The sequence below is a fragment of the Chiloscyllium punctatum genome, chromosome 5 (genome assembly GCF_047496795.1).
Source record: "Chiloscyllium punctatum isolate Juve2018m chromosome 5, sChiPun1.3, whole genome shotgun sequence".
NCBI classification, from domain to species: Eukaryota; Metazoa; Chordata; class Chondrichthyes; order Orectolobiformes; family Hemiscylliidae; genus Chiloscyllium; species Chiloscyllium punctatum.
This window is the reverse complement of record NC_092743.1, coordinates 136,369,002-136,383,977: the sequence shown is the minus strand read 5'-3', so window position 1 is coordinate 136,383,977 and position 14,976 is coordinate 136,369,002. Positions and strand designations below refer to the sequence as shown.

Genomic DNA, 14,976 nt, shown 5'->3' with positions numbered 1-14,976 from the left:
GGTATAACCCTTCTTCAGGGATAGAGGTGGGTGTAGGGGGAGCTGCGAATAAGGGCATGGGAGAGAGAGAGAGGGGGTTACAGAGGAAGAGGAGCAGAGTGGTGAGGTAGTGAGGGCCAGCCTGACCTCCCAGTCACTCATTTCAATTCCCCTTCCCACTCCCTCTCCAATATGTCCATGCATTGTCTTATCCACAGCCACTTCCAATCAGATTATTTCACTAGCTCCCTGACGAGGCAGCAACGCTCTGAAAGCTTGTACTTCCAAATAAACCCGTTGAACTATAACTGGGTGTTGTTGGATTTTTAAATTTTCTCCACAGCATTGCTAAATGGAACAAACAGATAGAAATAAAAAGTTATGACAAGCACAAGGGCTCGCTAACTTAGTTTGAGACACAACCAATTTGGTTCAGATATTAAGTATCCACCCTTTTACCCAGTTCTGAGGTCATATTTGACTCAAAACGTTAACTTTCTCTCTCCACAGACCCTGCCAGACCAGCTGAGCTTCTTCAGCACTAATCTAATAAAAACAAATTTTATAAATGTTTCCTGAGTTTAAAACAAGAGCAGAAAGTGCACAGATTCAGATAATCTACAAAGTGACTTTATCAACGATGAGTGAAGATAAAGGAGCCCCAGAACTGCACAGAATTGGACACGTCAACCCAATCTAGTCATGGTCAAGACTGAGCCCCTCGCCCCTCCCCCCCTCCCTTGGGAAACTCACACCGCGTACTGCATTCTGGGTGCTGTAGTCCACAGTCTCACCGATACCAGTCTCTGACATCACAAGAGGACTACAACTCCCAGAGCGCCCCAAGGCAGCGGCCCGGTCTCCTCCGAACGGCTCCAAGCCCTCGGGTGCTTCGCGATAGCCCCCTGATAAAGACGATATGGTTAAGCCGAGGCGGAATGCCATGTACCCCCGTTTAGAACCTCTCTCCGCTCATCACCGGCCCGGGCTCAAACCCCGCTCACCTCGAACATAAGCCCGAGCAAGAAGACCATGGCGACACAGGACACGATGTCGGCGTGGTTCTGGATGATAAATTCATGGCTGAGCACCGGCGGTGTCTTGTTTTTCTTTCGCAGCCCCATAGCAGTAACAGCTGCGAGTTTCAGCTCCACTCGGCAAAGGCGCCCCGAGCCGGCACCACGTCGACAGGAGGGGGAGCCCTGGCTAGCCCCGCCCCACCCCGGGCCCAGCGCCAAGTGGCCTCCCACGACACTGCCCCTTAGAGACCTTGGTCGGTTTTTGTCCTGTGTGTCCTTGCTATGACAGCAGACAGTAAAGTTAAAACTCACACAACAGCAGGTCATAGTCCAACAGGTTTATTTGGAAGCACTTGCTTTCAGCGCGATTCCAATGTCACATTTTACAAATTCCTACTTTGGAAATAGAACCAGTCTGACTCAGAGTCTGTCTATATCCCAACCTTAACTTCACACCTTTAATGCATTGTGTGAGCTGAGATGTCTTTTATTTACATACTAATACAACCTTAGGTTGGGATCGTGACTTGAAATCAATTCTTGGATTTACATATTAGTCAATCAAAACCTGCATCCCCATTCTAAATGATTAAAGACTTAACAGCAGTCTAGGTCACTGCTCGTTGGATGCTGCCTGAACTGCTGTGCTCTTCCAGCACCACTAATCCAGCAATCTAGGTTTGTTCAATACTCTGCATCAGTTGTATGACACTTTGATCTTTGACGATAAATTCTGTGTCCTATGACCCTACCCGACAAAAAAGCAGCACTCCAAAAGTTGTGCTTCCAAATAAACCTGTTGGACTATAACCTGGCGTTATGTGATTTTTAACTTTGAACAAACAGTAAACCTTACCAACTTTGTCTGTATGTCTGTTTCTCCCTCTCTTTCTCCCACACACACAGCTGCTAGGAGGCTTTTGATGTTCAGAGAAGTTTTCCTGCAGTGAACTGGAAAGGGCTGGGGCTGGATAAGATAGATAATTAATCACTCAGGAGGTGGGTGTGACTGGCATTTATTGTCTGTCCCCAGTTGCCCTTGAAAAAGTAGTGGTGAGTTGCCTTATTGAACAGCTGCAGTCCTTGTTTTGTAAGTAGACGAACAATGCTGTTATGGAGGGAATAGTATGATTTTGACCCAGAGAAAGTAAAGCAACAGTAATAAACTTTCAATCAAGATGGTGAGTGTCATAGGGAGGGGTGGGGAGGGGACCTTGAAGGTGGTGGTGTCTTTCTAGGTGGATGTGGTCATGTGTTTGGGAGATGCTGGCTGAGGATCTTTGGTGAATTTCTGCAGTGTGTCTTGTAGATAGTACACATCGCTATTACTGAATGTCAGTGGTGGAAGGAGTGGATGCTTATGGAAGTGGTGCTACTTAAATGGGCTGCTTTGTCTTGGTTTAAAGCTTCTTGAGTAGTTGAAACTGCACTCATCCAAGCAAGTGGTAAGTATTCCGTCACTTTCCTGACTTGTGCATTGTAGATGGTGGACAGGTTTTGGGGAGTCAGGAGGTGAGTCACTTGCTGCAGGAAGGGCTTTTGCCCAAAACGTCGATTTCGCTGCTCGTTGGATGCTGCCTGAACTGCTGTGCTCTTCCAGCACCACTAATCCAGTATTTAAAGCTTCCACTCAAACGGCAATTTCAGTTGAGTTTCTGGTTGATGGTAACCCCCAGAATATTGATAATGGGGGGTTCTGTGATGGTAATGCCATTGAATGTTTAAAGATGGTGGTTAGATTGTGTCTTGTTGGAGTTGGTCATTGCCTGGCATTTGTATGGCGCTAATATTACTTGCTATTTTTCAGCTCAAGCCTGGATATTGTCCAAGTCTTGTTTCATTTGGATATGGACTGGCTCAGTATCTGAGGGGCTGCAAATGGTGCTGAATGTTGTGTAGTCATCAGCAAACATCCCCACTTCTGACCTTGTGATGGAGGGTAAGTCATTGATGAAGCAGCTGGACATGGTTGGGGCAAAGACATAGCCTTAAGGAACACCTGCAGAGATGTCCTGAAGCTGAGATGTCTGACCTCCAGCAACCACAACAATCTTCCTTTGTGCCAGGTATGATTCCAACCAGCAGAGAGTTTGCCCTGTGAAACCTACTGACTCCAGTTTTGCTCAGGCTTCTTATTGTCATACTCTGTCAAATGCAGTCTTGAGGTCAAGAGCTGTCACTCTCATCTCACCTCTGGAATTCAGCTCTTTTGTCCATGTTTGGACTAAGGCTTTAATGAGATCAGAAGCTGAGTGCCCCTGGCGAGACCTAAATTGGATGTCACTGAGCAGGTGCTGCTTGATAGCACTGTTGATGACACCTTCTATTACTTTACTGATAATCGAGAGTAGACTGATGGGGTGGTAATTGATTGGGCTTTTTTGTCCACAGGACATACCTGGGCAATTTTCCACATTGTTGGGTAAATGCCAGTGTTGTAACTGTACTGGAACAACTTGGCTTATGATATGGCTAGTTGTGCAGCATAAAGGTTCAGTACAATTGCAGGATGTTGGCAGGGCCTGTAGCCTTTGCAGTATCCAGTGTTTCCAATTATTTCTTGAAATCATGTGCAATGATTTGAATTGGCTGAAGACTGGCATCTGCAATGCTGGAGGACCCCACTGGAGGAGGCTGAGATGGATCATCTACTCGGCACTTCTAGCTGAAGATTGATGCAAAAGTTTCAGCCTTATCTTTTGAAGGGAAATGCTGGACTCCTCCACCATTGAAGATGGGAATATTTGTGCAGCCTTCTCTTCCAGTGAGTTGTTTAATCGTCTTCCTTTGATCACACCTGAATATAGCAGGACAGATCTAATCTGTTTGTTGTGGGATTGCTTAGCTTTGTCGATGACCTTTTGCACATGCGTTTGGTAGCTTCACTGAGTTGACACCTCATTTCGAGGTATGCCTGGTGTTCTCCTGGTTTACCTTCCAGCACTCCATAGGATTGAACAAAAATCCCCAATATCTAAAATACTGGACAAAACCCTGGACTCTTCAAAACTTTTAAAAGAAAAAGGAGACAGCTGGACTGAGTTCTGCACGAACACACAACACAACCAGCAGAATGGAGAGTGCTCTCTGGGACTATTGTTCAGCATGGAATCCCAATCTACATCACCTCTCTAAAAGAACAATCAACCAACACAACAGACCCTAACCTGAGACCGTTTTTACACCTTGGGCTACCAAGTGCAGACAGTATGGGGCCTACAGAGACATTTGACATTCAACCTCAATCAAAACCCAGTCACCCATATTCTAACCAGTTAATTTCAGAAGAGAACATCTAGATATAGCTGCCAGCCCTGATCTCCCCAGGGTATGACCTTTGCAACAACAAACTTCTGCATGAACAGCTTCCCCAGACACTTCCACCCCAAAAAGCTGTTTCAGAACTAAGAACCACACGTACCGAAATGAGAACCAAGAACAGGGAAGCCAAACCAAGAGCCTCACCTGAACAAGAGCTTCCAGACACAGCCTGTTCTGATCCAAAAGAACCAACAGCAAGAACATCAGCAACAAGGCACTTCAAAACTGCCTTTTCTCAGTGAATAGCAGAAACTCCCAAGACCCCAAAGTTCCAACCCAGTTGGCAGGGAGGGAAGGTGGGTGGTGAAAACACATTGGGACCCGGAGGGTAGAAATTCTGATTAAAGGGTCTGAAATTAAATATTGTTGTTTCCTGTGTATCAATTAGATAGTGTTCTTATAGTGGTAATCCAGTTATTTCTGGATTAAAGTACTACTGTTCTCCTGTGTATTGATTGTCAATTTTCTTGTTTTATTGCAATTCTGCTGTTGATGGCCCACAGTGCTTCATGGATGCCCAGTCTTGTGTTGCTAGATCTGTTCCAAGTCTGTCCCATTTAGCACAGTGATACTGCCACACATAATGAAAACTATTCTAAGTGTGAATGTGGGACTTTGTCCCCACAAGGATGATTTGGATGTAACATAAATTGGATGTCGGATTCTGGATTAGTGGTGCTGGAAGAGCACAGCAGTTCAGGCAGCATCCAAGTAGCTTTGAAATCGACGTTTCGGGCAAAAGCCCTTCATCAGGAATAAAATGATGAAGGGCTTTTGCCCGAAATGTCGATTTTGAAGCTACTTGGATGCTGCCTGAACGGTTGTGCTCTTCCAGCACCACTAATCCAGAATCTGGTTTCCAGCATCTGCAGTCATTGTTTTTATCCATAAATTGGATGTCACTGAGTAGGTGCTGCTTGATAGCACTGTTGATGACACCTTCTATTACTTTACTGATAATCGAGGGTAGACTAATGGGGTGGTAATTGATTGGGCTTTTTTGTCTGCAGGACATACCCGGGCAATTTTCCACATTGTTGGGTAAATGCCAGTGTTGTAACTGCTTATGATATGGCTAGTTGTGCAGCATAAAGGTTCAGTACAATTGCAGGATGTTGGCAGGGCCTGTAGCCTTTGCGGTATCCAGTGCATAGGTATGATTAATAAGTTTGCAGATGATACCAAAATTGAACGTGTAGTGGACAGCTGAGAAGGTTACCTCAGAGCACAACAGGATCTTGATCAGATGGGCTAATGAGCTGAGGAGTGGCTGATGGAGTTTAGATAAATGCGAGGTGCTGCATTTTGGTAAAGCGAATCAGAGCCGAACTTATACACTTAATGGTAAGGTCCTGGGGGGTGTTGTTGAATAAAGAGACCTTGGAGTGCAGGTTCATAGTTCCGTGAAAGTGGATTCAAAGGTAGATAGCATAGTGAAGAAGGAGTTTGATAAGCTTTCCTTTATTGGTCAGAGTATAGGAGTTGGGAGGTCTTATTGTGGCTATACAGGACATTAGTTAGGTCATTTTTGGAATATTGCATGCATTTCTGGTCTCCCTGCTATAGGAAGAATGTTGTGAAACTTGAAAAGTTCAAAAAAAATTTTGACGAAGATACTGCCAGGGTTGGAGAGTTTGAGCTATAGGGAGCAGCTGAATAGGCTGGGGATGTTTTCCCTGTAGCTGAGGGGTGACTTTACAGAGGTTTATAAAATCACGACGAGTACAGATAGGGTAAATAGACAAGGTCTTTGCCCTGGGGCGGGGGAGTCCAAAACTAGAGGGCATAGGTTTAAGGTGAAGGGGAAAGATTTAAAAGGGAGCTAAGGGTCAACGTTTTCACGCAGGGGATGGTGCATATATAGAATGAGTTGCCTGAGAAAGTGGTGGAGGCTGGTACAGTTGCAAAATTTAAAAGGCACCTGAATGGGTATATGAATAGGAAGGGTTTAGAAGGATATGGGCCAAATACTGGCAAATGGGACTAGATGAATTTAGGATATCTGGTTGTCGTGGACGAATTGGACTGAAGGGTCTGTTTCCATGCTGTTTCTATGACTCTATGACTGTGCCATTACTGTTATGGACAGATACATCTGCATCAGGCAGATTTTTAAGGATGAGGTCAAGTATGTTTTTCTCTCTTTTTGGTTCCTTCACTACCTGCTGCCAACCCAGTTGAGCAGCTATATCCTTCAGGATCCGACCAGCTCATTCGATTATGCTGCTGCCAAGCCATGTTTGGTCATGGACATTGAAACTACCCCCATCCAGAATCCAAGGGTCATTGGACCAGAAACGTTAACTCTGATTTCTCTCCACAGATGCTGCCAGACCGGCTGAGCTTATCCAGCAATTTCTGGTTTTTTTTTCCTCTGATTTACGGCATCCACAGTTCTTTCGGTTTTTACAATGTATATCAGGCTTGGATTGTGTTCCAAATTGTATGGAATGCAGCTAGTGTATTTTGTTTTCTTCAGACTCACATGAATCCTCGGAGGACTTTCCTAATCACATTAGCACTGAATGGTTTTTAAATTATTTTAGTTTCCATGTGGGAACCATACAACTTTCAGGATTTGATATTGAATTTAATAATTGTCTGACTGCACCCTTCCATGTCTTTTGACCACTTCCATACCCTATGTCCCATCATGATATGGGTTGCTTACAGCACAGCTGGCCCATTTTCACCCACCCATAGTCCCCAGTTATCACCTATCTAGCTTTCCTCCTTCTCTGGCTTACTATTAATCACCCCTTTTCCTGTCCACACTTTTTTCTCTCTCTTTCTGTGCACCATCTCCACGGGTCCACTCACTCCTTCCCTCATCCCTCTGTCATCAACAGAAATATCACTTTCTCCTCGATGCAATCAGTTCTGAAGAAGGCTCAATGGATTGGATGAAAGTTTATGAAGTTATGAGAGGTATAGATAGAGTTAATGGTAGTTGTCATTTCCCTAGGATGGGAGATTTTAAAATTAGGAGGCACATTTTTAAGGTGAGAGGAGAGAGATTTAAAAACAACATGAAGAGCAAGTGTTTTACACACAGGGTGGTTCGAGTGTGGAACTTTCTGAGGAAGTGGTGGATATGGGTAAAATTACAATGTTTAAGATATATTTGGATAGATACAAGAATAGAAAATATGGGTCAGGAACAGGTGGGTAGGACTAATTCAGTATGGGATTATGTTTGGCATGGACTGGTTAGATCGAAGGGTCTGTATGACTCTATCGTTCAAAATGTTAACTCTGATTTCTCTTCACAGGTGCTCCTGCTCTCCTGTTTTTGTTCCAGATTTCCAGCACCTGCAGTTCAATGTTTTGTACTTTAAACTTTTGGTCTATATATTAACAATGCTTCCTAAGTTTTGATTTCTTTTTTGGAAAAAAAACTAATATAAACAGTTCATAAGGGCTAACATTATGCTGAATTGTTTTTAAATCAAACACAAGCCAAGCACGTTTCTGCAAACGTCTTACAATGAAAATTCAGTCCAATGTTAGCTCCCATCTTTGAAATATGTGAAATTGTGATCAGGATGGGTGATGGTTGAAAGTACAATCTTACACAATCTGGTTTTGTTTCTTTTTGACCTTTTTGAAACTAAATAAACTTAAACAAATGTTCAGTACCAGACACATTAGGTGAGACCACACCTAATGTGTGCAGTTCTGGTCTCCAAATTTGAGGAAAGACATTCTGGCTATTGAGGGAGTGCAGCGTAGGTTCACGAGGTCAATTCCTGGAATGGTGGGACTCCTGGAATGGTGGGACTACCTTATGCTGAAAGACTGGAGCAACTGGGCTTGTATATCCTTGAGTTTAGAAGACTGAGAGGGGATCTGATTGACACATATAAGATTATTAAAGGATTGGACACTCTGGAGGCAGGAAACATGATGGATGAGTGCCAAACCAGAGGACACATCTTAAAAATATGGGGTAGATCATTTAGGACAGAGATGAGGAGAAACTTCTTCACCCAGAGAGTGGTGGCTGTGTGGAATGCTCTGCCCTAGAGGCCAGTGGAGGCCCAGTCTCTGGATTCATTTAAGAAAGAGTTGGATAGAGCTCTCAAGGATAGTGGAATCAAGGGTTATGGAGATAAGGCAGGAACAGGATACTGATTAAGGATGATCAGCCATGATCATATTGAATTGTGGTGCAGCCTCGAAGGGCAGAATGGCCTACTCCTGCACGAATTGTCTTTTGTCTGTTGATTGCACCCTTCCTTCTTTTGTAATAGGATGAAGTTCAGTACTGTGCAAAGCCTCCAACCATAACTGTTATTTTCATTTAGATTTTAATAATAGCTGCCCATTTGTTAAATTATATTCCTCTCTGCAATGCTTTATGATAGTCACTCTGGTATTGCATGAGGGGGATGAAAATAATTGGAAAACATTAATTATTAACAGACCCAACATTTGGAACTTAAGAATAACAAGAGCAGAGTACTAACTAAGGCATTTCTCAGGTATTGAAGATATTGCCCAAGATATTGAAGCATCTTGATCAATGGAATACTTGTAAAATTACAATCAAGAAAGCTACAACAAATGTTAAAATCAATATATATTAAAAATGTGAATTTGCATAGAAATAGATGAAAGCTCAAAATATTCAGCGAATTAACTGTAAACAATTCATCATAGTTAACAATAAGCAGAAAATAGAATGTGAGGAAAGCTTTATCAAAAGGAATTTTGATCGAACAGAACTTGTATTAATTTCTATTGCTATTTTTAATTAGCAGTGTACAATATATACTTCTGTCACCTTGATACTTTAATATTGTCTGTGAATGATGGAATGTAATTTAATGGCTCTAGACATGGAATTGAGTTCAATCTCAATGGATACACAATGGGTTGAAGGAAGAAGGTGACAAATCACTTTGCCTAACAACATCTTGTTGAAATAACAATTATAAATTTACATCACTAGAATGTGAATGGATGAATTACAAATAATTTGGTTTTCCTGTTTATAATCTACCTGTGTACTGATAGGCATCCCGTATTACTGCTCAAGTAGAAAAATACACTTCTATTTCTGTCCTACTTCAATTACTCTTGTCCCTTTCCATTTTTTGTCGTCATACAGTTACACACTTTCTCATAAACTTCCATCAGAAGAGTTATCTTGCACCTTTTCAGCATTCTGTAAGTCTCTCCTCTGCTTTCTATCCTGTATCTCTCACACAATGACAAGACTTAAAATGGTCCAAGCCCAGGGTATATGGAAAGAAAGCAGTTAAATCGCAAGTCTTAGGATTGTTTCTCTTTACTCATTCACAGGATGTGGACATCATTGGCTAGGCCAGCATTTATTGGCATCCCTAATTGTCCAGAGGGCATTTAAGAGTCTACCACATTGCTGTGGGTCTGCAGTCACATGTAGGCCAGACCAGGTAAGGATGGCAGCTTCTTTCCCTAAAGGACATTAGTAAACCAGATGGGTTTTCCAACAATCAACAATGGATTCATAGTCATCATGAGACTCTTAATTCCATGGAGGTGTTACTGATCTCCTATTGATTGGAGATCTATGTGAAATAGTATCGATATCAGTTTTTCGGCTATTTAATGTACATTCTTTGGATGGGCAGTTTGCCAGAGTTGGAGAAGTGTAATTCTTGCCAAATTTCTGGGCCTAGGTTTATTGTTTATTTTCATTATTGTGAATTTTTCTTTTACTTTAATTCATAGATTCTAAAGGAATATTTGTGCAAATCTACATATGAAGATGTGGGTAAAGTGTTAACAGCTGAATAGCAAGTGAAAGGATGATATAAATTAAATAAATTGAGGCAGAGAGATAATTACCAAAATTAAAAATAAGGTGGGGCTGGAGACAAACCAAATGACTGGAATAACATGATAGGTATAAGAGTCACATGCTGGGGATCTAACCAAAGTAACAAGCCAAAACTGTACAAACTAATTAAGGTCGAGAGATTGTGACAATTCATCAAGTCAATGAAGTCAAAGCAGGGCAGTAAGGAAGATCTTACAAATACAGAAGAGTGTGGTGGGGTCACATGTAGTGGAACATGAACCCAAGATCACAGTTGAGGTTGTCTTCATGGGTACAGAACTTGGCTATCAGTTTCTACTCGGTAATTCTGCATTAGTGTGTATCTAGAAGGCTGCCTTGGAGGATGCTTATCTGAAGATCGGAGGCTGAATGTCCTCGACCTCTGAACTGTTCCCCGACTGGGAGGGAACATTCCTGTCTGGCGATTGTTGTGCAGTGTCCATTCATAAACCTGTTGGCCACCAACCTGGTGTCATTTAACTTCTGAATCTTTCTGCCCCATTGCAGTCCCAAAACTGATCTTATTCAAGTCACAAATGACATAGATGAATCTCATTCTTCTCAACCTGCCTTCAGTCTTTGAATTGGTTGACCATATTAAGCTCCTCCAGCTACTTGTCACTATCTCCCAGCTTGGTTTACATTCTTTTAGTTCTACTCTTATCTATCTATTTAGAGCCAGAGAACCTCGAATTCTTTCTCTGCTGGAGCAGCTCAGCAAGTCTGGCAGCATCTGTGGAGAGAAAGCAAAATTCACGTTCTAAGTCCAGTGACTCTTCTTCTGAACATTGTTTCTGTTTATGTTCCAGTACCCTCAGTTCTTTGTTTTTTTTCACTCTTAAGGAACTTCACTTGATAGCTCAGTGAATCAATATATTGTGTGGTACGTATTATAAGAAATCTGCTTGTTCACTCCTGAATCTGTGTTAATATTAGCAGCAGGGATGTTATCAACCTTTTTGTTCCTGTGTTCGGGGGAGCAAACTTGCCTGAGTTCTGAAGCATTTGCTTCTGGAGTTGGGTAAGAATAAAAGTGGCCTTGGCTTCCATATCCCGCAATATAAATTCAGTTTTGGGTACTTCTGTTCACACAATCATAATACTTGAGACAAAACCAGGATGAATAATTCGGAGAAATGAAAGAAACTGCAACTGCACACTGATATGGTGTTGGCCTAAGCAGCAAGTGTAGCGGATTGAATTCAATTTCCCTACTTGTAAGGTGTCATGATTTGGATAGAAATCAATAAGTGAATTTCGAGAACACTGTGGATTAAATAATAGGTTGGCAAATTTAATTTCACAAGGCATGAAAAGCAACAACTTAAATCATAAGGCTATAAAGCTAATGTAATACTAGGTTCCATAGACAGGAAGTACAGAATAAAGAAGTCGAGATACAAAGAAGTATCTATGTAAACAATTTTGGAGCTTGATTGTATGATTTTGAAAGGCTGATAAGGCAATAAAAGGGGAGAACACAGAATCGTTAGAATGATGCTGCATATGGAGAAATATAAATAAAAAGACGTTTAAAAATTGGTCTGATTTTGCATTGACCATTGGATGATTTGGTTAATGTATTTAAAGTTAAGAATGAATTAGGCAAAATAAATAGAAACAATTTATTTTCAGTCATATCCAAAGTTAACTGTAAGAGGTATAGTGTAGAAAACAGGAGAAACATTTTTACACGGGGTATGAAGGTGGACAACATAGTGCTTAGGTACAACATCCACATTGATGATTAAATAGAGTGTTAAGGAAAAAAGGGATATGAGAACTGAACAGTCATGATTACTGTATGGAGAACCACCAACAACATAGGTAGGTTGAACCAAATGGCTTGGTGCTATGTTATAATTGCTATATAAATCTACCTAAAATTAGTTTTTGGTGCTCATTATCAATTCACTAGTAGACAGCTTCTACCCAGAATTATTTTCCATCCTGAGAAGATGCAGGAGAACAGCATTTGATTAATTATTTTCTACAGTGGACTCATTGGGGGATCAGAATTTTGAAAAGTACTTACTCAGAACTACAACACTTTACTTTCCACTGCAGAAATATTGACATAATATTATGGTTACTTAAACTTTAGCACAAGCAGGAAAAAGACAAGAGAAGTGCGGCATTAATTCTGAACATGTGTAAAGATTCTACCGGAAATAAGCAAGAAGATATACTGCCCCCAAGATGACATCAGTTACAAACTGGTATCTTTAAGTGGTTTCCTTTACGTCAGCTATCGATGCACTTATCAGATTTTACTTGAGAATTTGACAACTGTTGCTCAGCAGGAAAAGCTGTTAGCCACAGAGTTGTATGCTCAATTCCACTGGCACCATGTACTGAATATCCTAATCAATGATCCTTAAAAGGATCGTTGCTGGATGCTGCCAAACAAGTCCTAGGAAGTGTTGCTGAACAAGAGAGACCTTGGAGTGCAGGTTCATAGCTCCTTGAAAGTAGAGTTGCAGGTGGTTAGGATAGTGAAGAACGTTTGTCAAAGCATTGAGTATAGGAGTAGGGTGGTCATATTGTGGCTGTACAGGACGTCGGATAAGTCACTTTTGGAATATTATGTGCAATTCTGGTCTCCTTCCTATCAGAAGGATGTTGTGAAACTTCAAAGGATTCAGAAAAGATTTACAAGGATCTTGCCAGGGTTGGAGGATTTGAGCTACAGGAGAAGCTGAATAGGCTAGGACTGTTTTCCATGGAGCATTGGAAGCTGAGGGGTGACCTTATAGAGGTTTATAAAATCATGAGGGGCATGGACAGGATAAACAGGCAAAGTCTTTTTCCCTGGGGTGGGGTCCAGAACTATACGGCATAGATTTAAGTTGAGAGGGGAAAGATAAAAAAGGGACTTGAGGGGCAACTTTTTCATGCAGAGGGTGGTGTGTGTATGGAATGAGCCATCAGAAGAAGTGGTGGAGGTTGGGACAATTATAACATTGAAAAGGCATCTGGATGGGTAAATGAATAGGAATGGTTTAGAGGGATAAGGGCCAAGTGCTGGCAAATAGGACTAGATTAGGTTGGGGTATCTGGTTGGCATAGATGAGTTGTTTCAATCTGTATAACTCTATAAGTCACCTTTGTTCAAACAAGATTGCTCAGGAATTAGAAGAGACATGAATCTCCCTCCTACAAAATTTCATAACACCCCATCCCAAAAGTGACAGTCCATCTGCAGATAAAGTTTCTGAATTGGTTTACTGGAGGAACTAATGATTTCCTCACCTATTCGGATCAACAACCTACTTGTGAGCACTGGATCAGTAACTGAGCTCACCGACCAAGTATAACTCCACTCTCTACACCATAAAAGAAAACACCAGATTGCTTAGAAAGGAAAGGGGATAATTTCACCAGTAAGACCACACATTTTAGAATGGGAACAATTTTTGCGAAGGCAGCAAATATTTTGTGTTCTTGCTAATCACTGGCAAAGGTAAGGAAACATGGACAGTGTGGATCCAGATAGTTAACCTATAAATTTTCTTCATCTGTGGGATTAGGCCAGCATTGATTACCCTTCCCTCGTTGTCTATGAGAAGGTGATGTTGAGTCACCTTCTGGAGTGCCCATTGTGACCCATTTTAGAACATGACAATTATTGTCTCAAGATTCAGTAGGGAGATGTAACATCTGGTGTGGTTAAAAAGTCACCTATAATTAGGTCACGTTCAGTTTCCTGTCTGTAACTAGTCAGTTCATCTTAGTTGAGTGCAGTATTTGGTTAAAAATCACAACACTAGGTTATAGTCCAACAGGTTTATTTGTAAGCACAGGCTTTTGGAGCGCTGCTCCTTCATCAGATAGCTAGTGGGGCTGGATCATAGGACACAGAATTTATAGTAAAAGATCAAAGTGTCATACAACTGATGTGGAGTATTGAACAAACCTAGATTGCTGTATTTGGTCTTAGACCTTCTGCTGATATATTAGTTTGGAAATATTAGTTTAGAGTCATATTTGGCTGTAATGTTGCCATATTTAAATCATCTGTTGCTTTGTATAGGCTTACAGTTGAGCAAAAAAAGCTGAAGGTTTTCAGAATTATGACTGTAAACGATTCCTAAAATAACTACAGCAGATGTCGTGTCTAATGGATAGCCAGCTCCACACTCAGAGACAAATGATGTGTTGACCGGCTGTATTACTGAAGCTTCCTGCTTGCCCAGAATTGGAAAATTTGTGATTAATTTCCACCTCTCTCTCACTTTGTTAACCTCCAATTTTTCCACTCCCTCCCTCAACCTCCCTGTCTCTATTTCTGAGAATAGGCTGTCTACTGGTTTTCAGTAAAATTCCATAGACTGTGATGGGGTCTTTTTAAAAACTTACTCAGGGATGTGTGTCTCTCTGGATGGGCCAGCATTTATTGCCCATCCCTAACTGCTCAGAGTCGACCACATTGCTGAGAGTCTGGAGTCAGATGTAGGCCAGACCAGGTAAGGATGACCGATTTTCCTTCCTTCAAGGACATTACTGAACCAGATGGGGTTTTCCTGACAATTGACAATGTACTTATGGTCATCATTAGGCTCTTAGTTCCAGATGTTTATTGAATTCAAATTCTACCATGGCATGATTTGAACCCACATTCCCAAAACAACACCTCAAATCAGATTGCAAATTGGACGAACAACACCTCATCTTCCACCTGGGCAGCCTACAGCCCAATGGTCTCAACACTGAATTCTCCAATTTCAAATGACCTCCCTTCCCATCACCCGACTTCCCTCCCAGCCCCTCCCTTCCACTCATCTCATCGACCCTACCTTCTAGCCACCAACCAGATGTATTTCCCTTTTC

General features: G+C 41.7%; 1 protein-coding gene across 1 annotated transcript in view; it reads right to left on the bottom strand.

The window, feature by feature from the left end:
• The window catches only part of tram1 (translocation associated membrane protein 1), a 30,139-nt gene extending 28,957 nt beyond the window's left edge, over positions 1-1,182 (bottom strand). Inside the window, exon 1 of the mRNA XM_072571431.1 lies at positions 984-1,182. Within this exon, the coding sequence (XP_072427532.1) occupies positions 984-1,103 (120 nt within the window). The 5' untranslated portion in view covers positions 1,104-1,182. The remainder of the gene's footprint in view (positions 1-983) is intronic.
• Positions 1,183-14,976: the final 13,794 nt, after the last annotated feature.